The 8018-nt window shown below is 48.1% G+C and overlaps 1 protein-coding gene across 3 annotated transcripts in view; it reads left to right on the top strand.

The window, feature by feature from the left end:
• Positions 1-6870: 6870 nt before the first annotated feature.
• Positions 6871-8018, top strand: part of BICDL1 (BICD family like cargo adaptor 1) — a 51811-nt gene continuing 50663 nt past the window's right edge. For 2 of the 3 annotated variants that reach the window (XR_011326694.1, XM_069795272.1), the window contains exon 1: positions 6881-7236. Coding sequence is in view for 2 of the 3 variants with exons in the window: in XM_069795272.1 (XP_069651373.1) it covers positions 6889-7236 (348 nt within the window). In the remaining variant the exon portion in view is untranslated. Of the gene's footprint in view, positions 7237-8018 lie in introns of all 3 variants that reach the window. The other variant, XM_069795273.1, reaches the window with a different exon arrangement.

Here is an 8018-nt window from a genome sequence, read left to right as displayed (position 1 = left end):
CTGTTACCAGAACGCACACTGGTAGACATCTCACTCCGCCTGCCCCCTGCCTGGCCTCTGCATCCTGATGCCAAAAAGATCAGGCATTTAACTTCAGGCTGCAGATGAACATGTATAAGGTAACAATGCTCTTTTTAGTAACTGAGCTGTTTAAAAGAAACAGAAGTAAAGAAACCACAGTTTGAAAGCATGAAAAAGGAGAAGGGTGCTGGGCAATAGCACTGATTAACTCATGTTAATGCAGGGTCCCTCCACCATTTAGAATGACCTTCAGCTAACCAGAAGCAACTTAATTACTTCTGTTCAATGGTTTTCCACCTACATGTTTATCGTTGTTCATGATCTTGAAAAGTACTGAAGAAACAGCTCTGGGGATGAAAGGCTGCTCCTCTCATAGGTAATGGGTGCTGCAAAAGCTCTTTCTGAAAGCTTCTGTGCTGCACATATCCAGGATGCCTTCACCTGGGCAGGATTGTCTGGCTCCTAAGGGTGTGACAGTTCAGGCTCTGTGATTTTTTTTCCAGCACTTGGGATTAGTAAATAAGAGGATTCCTTTGCACCAGTTGAAAGGGTAGGGATTGTTTGGACAAAATACCCCAAACCAAAACCCCCTCAAGGCTGCCCATTCCTTTATCTTAAGGCAAGAAACTAGCAGTAGATGGGAAGAAAGCTCTGTTACACACACAGCCTCTCCAAAATGTTTAAATGATTGAACAGGAGCAAGAGGTTCCTGTATCAGATTATCAATCTCTTGCAGTGTCCAGTCCCCCATAAATCTTCGTCTCAAAGACAAAAGGACACATCCTTCCTGCCACAGCCACATGCAGCATTGACCACAGCACAGCCAGGGCAAGGTTTTTGGAGCTCATGAGCCCTGCAGATGGAACACAGAAATGTTCTCCAAATCCAGCAAGGTTGGCAGGGGGGTCACCTAAACACGGGCAGGAACAAGCTCATCTTCAGTTGTGCATATCCACTGGTCACGCATTCTCTAATGAGGGACAACAACTGACCAGATTCTGCACAGATGTGAAGGTGCTGGTATTTGCACCAAATAGTTAATAGGCCATAAGGATTAGTAATTACACAAATAAATATATAGCTAATTAGACACCTGTTATCCTGTACTTTTTACCTGCAAACTTCTTGTTCCCAAGAAGTGAATCAGGCCTCTCTTCAGATAATTTATAGAATACCAGTTTCCATAACAACATAATTGCTCAATGAAGCAAAAATACCTGGCAGAGTTGCCATTATCATGAAATAACTGACCACAACAGTGAGTGAAGGAGACTGCATTAAAACCAAGATTGCTTCATGTCAACACGGTCAATTACAATCCAATAATGCTAGATCAAAGACCATCATTCCTAACATGAGTCATTATGAATCGCAGCATATCCATGAGAGGCAGAGCAAGATGATAGTGAACAAATACTTTTCCCCACAACAAAGCACAAAGCTATGCCTAGTCATGTAACGGTTGCAGAACTCCACGGCCAACACCATGACAGGTAATTTTAGGACCTAATGGTTCCTGTAAAGAAATACAAGCAAGAACATCTCACTCAGTTTGTGTCTTCATATAAGCAAAGGCACAGGCTACTTTTTCTTTTTTAATAGGAGTGTTTGTTCCACAAAGACTTGTCAAACGTTGTCATGTTGTAAGATTCAAGAGGGAGTTACTCCCACCCACTGTTGAAAACACCTACTTCATAAAAAAAACAGCCCTAGTCTAGATGTAGATCTACATCTACCCATGGAGCCATTGCATCTTTACTACTTCTGTGGACTGCAGAAGCAGCAAGCCCAGGGCCAGGTTTGTGTGGAAGTGCTCAGACCTAACACCTCTCAAGTGGGCATTCAGTGCCCACCCTGCATGGCCGCATCCCAGGTCTGCCCTGGATCCTGTTGTGCTCACCATGTCCCCGAGACATTTGTTGTTTCTTTACAGCTTCTCCAGCTGAGAAAGCTTGAAGCAATGAGAAGTGGTGCTGTAGTCGCTCTGAGTAGCATATGTCTGTAACATGATGCTGAAGGCACACGGTGGCAATCCCTGCAGCTGGTGCAAGGGTATGGGAGCCCTCCTGGGATAAGCGTTGGAAGATTGTGCCAGTAAGCGGGACCCAGCTTGGACACTGTTTGTGTCCGGAGTCTACCTGGAGCATGGGAAGTCAAGAAGGAGGCCTAGATGCAAAGTACTATGTATGTTGTATGGCTGGTCAGGACCAGGTGTGAAACAAAGTCAAGTTGCTGGTGTGGTACCCCTAACAAATCAAGCTGGCCTGAAATATTCACCATGCAAATCCACTAGCTCCAGAATAGTTCTCCTTGTTCCCAGCACTGTCAGATTTGTTCTGGAGAAACCATTATGGCATGCTTCCAGACCTCACACCTGAAACAGTGACTAAAAGCTGTAGTACAAAGTATTTACATCTCTAATTCATAGATGTCTCAGCATGATACTCATATGTGCCATATAATGAGTCAAAACTACTACCCTATTCTTTTCCTGTTGCATCCCTTGTCCCTTACACGCAGGCAGTAGGGTGAGCACAGTATGGTGTCAACTCTGTCCTTAGGCAGTCCTGAGTCACCCAGGCTGTGCTTTATATCCTTAGCAATCAAGGGATTTTTCCCCTGACTTCGATTTTATGAGTCACCTTGGTGGATGAGTGCTTTTTCTGCTTTAACTGACGTAATATTGATAACCCTGGAAAACAACAAACTTGCTGGAAACTCTGTGGGGATCTTGAGCCTTGGGAAGAATCAGGATGGTCTTTTATTTTACTACATGTTGCTAGGCTAGCACTCATAACAGCTTTTTTTCCCTTCTGTTTAACCAGAAGTTTCTGTTCTCCCTTACCAACCTCTGCAAATACACTTTCCCATGTTGTATTTTCTCTACGCAGCACCAGGGAAAACCTGGGCACACATGTACTGGATAGCTTTGGACATTACAGAAGCAAAGAGAAAAAAAGGTCACACATGAGTCTTATCTCTGGCTTTGCAGTTCTGGCCTGCTTCGAAATCAAGACACGTATGTCCTTTAATTATTCATTTGGGTAAATGCAAACTCTGAGCAAACTCTCTTAGGCTGCCTGCCCCTCTTGCTGCCCATCTTGCAGCGGCAGGAGGCTGTGGTACACTGAAACACCTCAGCACGGAGGTACGCAGCCAACCAGAATAACTAAAACATTTGTCAGAAATAAAGTGCAGTAAAGCAAAGAGAAAAATAAAGCAATTAATCATTTAAAAAGATAAGAGAGAGAGACCGTGGCAAAAGAAACCTGATAGCTTGTGCCACCTCCCCTGGAAGACTGTCAGCTCACTGACAGGAAGATTAAGGATGCTGATGGGAATTCCTCTCTCACCACAGTCAGCTTTAAAAGCACAGGACAATAATCTACTTTTACAGGTCTGGCTGTGGCTTTCCCGCAACACGTCTTTTTCTCCCCTTATTCTAAATAAAAAAGGATGATCCCTCGCAGTGCTTGTTTTCTGAGTGCTGCCCTCACAGCTGAGGTGAAAGTATTGATTGAAGCACTTGGACATTTATTGGATTTGCAGCTCTTCTGATCTGTGAAAAATGTTTTGTCCTGCTTAACTTGCACAGTCCTACATACTCCAGTATTTGTTGGTGTAGCCACGAAAGATCCAGACTTTCTGCCACACTTCCTTTGTGAAGAGAGCAACTGGTGAAATCCCTGGAAGGCAGAATACTAATTTCAAAGCAATGGTTTTAACGATATACTTGACAATGGGCTTGAAAAGCCTGCACAGCTTAGAGTTCACCTCTCCTTGACCCTCTGGGGAGGACAATACACATTGCCATATCCATAGCTTAAGCTGGATTGCCTGTTTCAGTATCTTGCTCCTTTAGGAACCTGTTTAGCAGAGTGAATTGCACTGGCAGATTGCCCTGAATGGCTCCTTGAGTTAAATTCTCCAACCATTCCCATGGCTTATTTACTGAATCGGGTAATCATGGGATGGGGAAAAGAAGGGGAAATTACTTAGCAACAAAGTCAGTGCTGTCCTCTTTCCCCATACAAGATAGAACTTTTTGCTACTTGCTTTTCTTTTACAGCCCTGTAAGTTTTTCACCTGAGCAAGAAATGAATGATTGCTCCTCTTATAGGCAATCTTAGAAACCACTCACTTTATTTTCACCCTTGTTTCCTAATATCACAGACAAGGCTTTCGTATATCCTGGACAAGGTGACATTTTTGTGTTATGTGATGACATCACTTGCATCAGTCACTTGCTCTCAGTTCTTTGTGTGCTTGAATCAGTCTGGCCTTTTTTCAGAAAGGGTCATCCCTGTGGTGATGTCCATGCTGAAAGACAATTTGTGCGGTATACACAGGAACCATCCACGCTGTGAGAGCATCGGCTCCTGAAATGCTTGATGTAAATCTCCACAAGAACTACTTGCTCTTTGCAGTTCTTAGTATGTGAGTGGTGAAGTCTCGCATAAGGCTTGAGTGGTGCAATTTTAAAAAACCCTCGTGTTTGACTCATTTCACTCAACTCATTCTTCTTTTTTCTAGCCTGAAGTTCTCCAAAGGACATAACCAAGCCTAACTAGGGCAAGAAGAGCAGAAATGGGCATCAGGTGTCTACCTATGGATGGCAACTGTCCCAGCTCTCAGCTGAAATACATTTTAGGATCCTAATAGATAATGCCACCATATAACTGTAAAGAAACTGTACTGTTGTATTCTTAATAGTTTTTCATGGGTATTTGATTGGGATATATTTCTAAAAAGTCAAATCAGTAATTAAATGCACAGGACAATGGATTTTTTTTGAAGTGGAAGTTAATAACAGGTTGTGCTGTGAACAGAGCTTTAATCCAAGGTTACTATGGATAACACTGTTATGTCTTGCAGTCAGTAGGCCCCAAATGAGCACTAAGCTTGTATAAATGCCTGAGTGAGATGGTGGCATATCTACAATACATAGCACTGATTTGTATGTATTTTTAATTTCCATCCAGGCAACAGCTTTTTTTCCATCCCTACCCTAACAGCTGCAGCTATGCATTTTGTTTCAGGCTTTGTCTGCGGGATTAAAACCATCTCGGTATAATCTCTTTTTGTTTTATACACTGAAAGAAGCATTAGAGATGAAAATTAATGCCACAATGGATTTCATTAATCACACCAGAAGGCTTGGTTTGCTGTAGTAGGCACTTCCAGCAGAAGGTGCTCACAATCAGTTTAAATATTAAACGCCCTCCTGTGTTTAAATAGCAATGATCAAATCTGTGAAAGCACGGTTCCCGTGTCGGGGCAGGGGGATTCTTTTAAAAGGGCCAATACTGTTCAAATCATCTGGCCTTATGGTGAGTCCCGCTTTCCAGCAATGTAAGCATCAGTTGATTGCAAGGACAAAAGAGCTAGCAAAACTGGTGCCTGAGGGAATTGCTATGAGATAAAGAATGTGTCACCTCTGGGTCACCAGTGCAAAAGAAATCACAGTCATAATAGCCAACAGTTACCAACGGATGCTGGCAGGCAGCATGGCATGAGGTACCAGGTCTCTGCCTGGTCTTTGGACAGCAGGTGCTCACATTACAAAAAGCACCACTAGCATTAACTGATGCTGCCAGGAAAAGGGCCAAGTATCGACAAGTCCTGCTAGCTGGGCTGTTGGGGCGTATCCCCATGAAAGGCTAAGTCCCAGTGGCAGATGGCCGGAGGGAAGTTTGCATTCCCATAATTCATGCTCTAACCGATATGAATAATCAGCAGCTCTCCAGGGCCCTGGGTCTGACGTGAGGCAGGAGCCAGCCCTGCTAGAAAACTGCATCAGCCATCAACTGTCCTAGCCAAAAACATCCTTGGATTGATGTGCTGGGGCAGCTGCATACAGATTAACATAGTCTAAGTGAATCTTCTGTAGGAGGAACGAAAGCAAGCCCCATGGAAGCATGGTCTAAAGAGAAAAGCTGTAATATTCATCGTGTCTTTCTGCAGAACCTGGGAGTCAAAAGCACAGGTTTCCTTAAACATGCTATTGTTCAATCACTATTAAAGCCTCACTTGAAATTAAAGCATAATCAGACACTGAAAAAAAGCAGTCTTAGCAAATGTGACAAGACACAGTTTTACCCCACCTTACTCTGCCTCAGCCTCCCTCCTGTGGCAAGAAGGAAAGTGATGCCTGGATCTAAGGGGGGAGAAAGTCAACAAAACCAAAACTGAAAAACCAAGCGGTCCTGCTGCCAACAGAGTCTCCTCCCAGAGAGAAAAGTGCTGTGAGCTGAATTGACTACAACTCCCAACGTTCACTAAGGCTGCTTTAAGACAAATTTTATCCGGGAACATCGTAAATAATCCGAAATTGAAAGCAAGCCCCAGTGGTTGTTGGAAGCTGTAGTCCGCTTTCCAGGGGTGAACTACCGAGTAGAAAGATCCCGAGAGCTCCTCTCGTAACCAAAAGAGCCCAGCTAGAGATCTGGAGGAGCAGGTAGCGAGCAGGAAGAAAGCGCCGTGCCCCCTCGGGGCCGCCGAGCTCCCTCCTTGGGCTTTTCAGGCCACGCCAATGTTTCGGGGGGATTTTTGGCCTGGGCCTGCAGCAGAAATAGCGAGACCTGATGGCAGCAGCCGGTTCCAGCAGGCACAGCAGGATCCGGGCACAGTTAAGAAGCACGAAACCTCCACGCACAAACACACGGCGTCCCCCCGCCCCGCGCTGCCCCGTCCCTGCGTCGCCGAACGCGGTGCGCGGGCGCTGCCGCCGCTGGGGCCCGACGCCGGGGGGGGGTGGGGTGGGGGGGAAGGCGGGGGCCGGGGGCGGCGGCGCTCCCCGCCCAGCAGCCGCAGCCGCGGGCCGGGCGCGGGGGGCGCAGCGGAGCGGCGGCGGCGGCGCGCAGGGCCATGTCGGCGCCGTGCCTGCGCCTGCCCGCCGCCGGGTCAGCACCGGCGGAGGCGGACAGCGCCGGCGGCATGGAGCCGCCCGCCGCCGCTGCCGCCGCCGGGGCCGCCGCGGCCGCCGCCCTGGAGCTGGCCCTGGAGGAGGAGTTGGCGCTGCTGGCCGCGGCCGGGGAACCGCCGGAGCCGCCGCCCGCCGCCGCCGCCCGCGACCCCGAGCTGCTTTCGCTGATCCGGCAGAAGGAGAAGGACCTGGTGCTGGCGGCGCGGCTGGGCAAGGCGCTGCTGGAGCGCAACCAGGACATGAGCCGCCAGTACGAGAGGATGCACAAGGAGCTCACCGACAAGCTGGAGGTGAGGCCCCGCCGCCCTCCTCCCTCCCTCCCTCCCGGCCCGCAGCGCTCCGCAAGGGCCCCCGCTTCAGGGCCGCGGTCCCCGGGAGCCCCGCGGCGTGTCCCCGCGAAAAGCGGCCCCTTCCCCGCCAAATGCCGGGGGCGGCAGGCAGGCACGGGCCCTGCCGGGCAGCCCACGGAACTCCCTGTGGCCGTGATCGGGAAGAAAGGGGTCTAAGAAAACCCTCTTAGGCCTGGGGGAGGCAAATCTGCTGTTCTCCCCGCTCCCCGCCTGCGAGCTGCCGTATCGGCCCGGGGACGGGCTGCAGCACCTCGCTTCGAGAGGCTCCTGGGGGGGCCGTTCTGCCCCAGGACCCGGGTACCACCTGGGCAAGGAGATGTGCACTGTGCTCGGCTCATCTCTTAACGGAAATGCCTCGGAAGTTAAATTTGTACAGCAGGTACTGAGCTACAGAGCATATGTAACCCTTACGCTTAAGCTCTTGCAGCTAAGGCATTAGGCATGGCAGGAGATAAGCCCTAATGATACATCTCTGTTAGCTGGTTGCTCTGAAAAATACCTACAGGTATCTGGAGAGAGCTGTTTGCCAGGACCTCAGTGGATTGAGCTACCTATTGATTTTTAAGGATGAAATAGAGCTATTACAAAGAAAAAGACTTGTGCAGGCAGCTTTTTTTGGAACAACTCTCTTGCACAACTATGTAAGAGAGCCACTCTTACCCCCACTCTTCTTCTCAGAGGATACTCTTGAAATTTTAATTCTCCCAGCAAGTAATACTGCT

Source organism: Haliaeetus albicilla, chromosome 10, assembly GCF_947461875.1.
Source record: "Haliaeetus albicilla chromosome 10, bHalAlb1.1, whole genome shotgun sequence".
Lineage (NCBI taxonomy): Eukaryota > Metazoa > Chordata > Aves > Accipitriformes > Accipitridae > Haliaeetus > Haliaeetus albicilla.
Note: the sequence above shows the minus strand (reverse complement) of the source record. Positions and strands in the feature narration are given on the sequence as shown.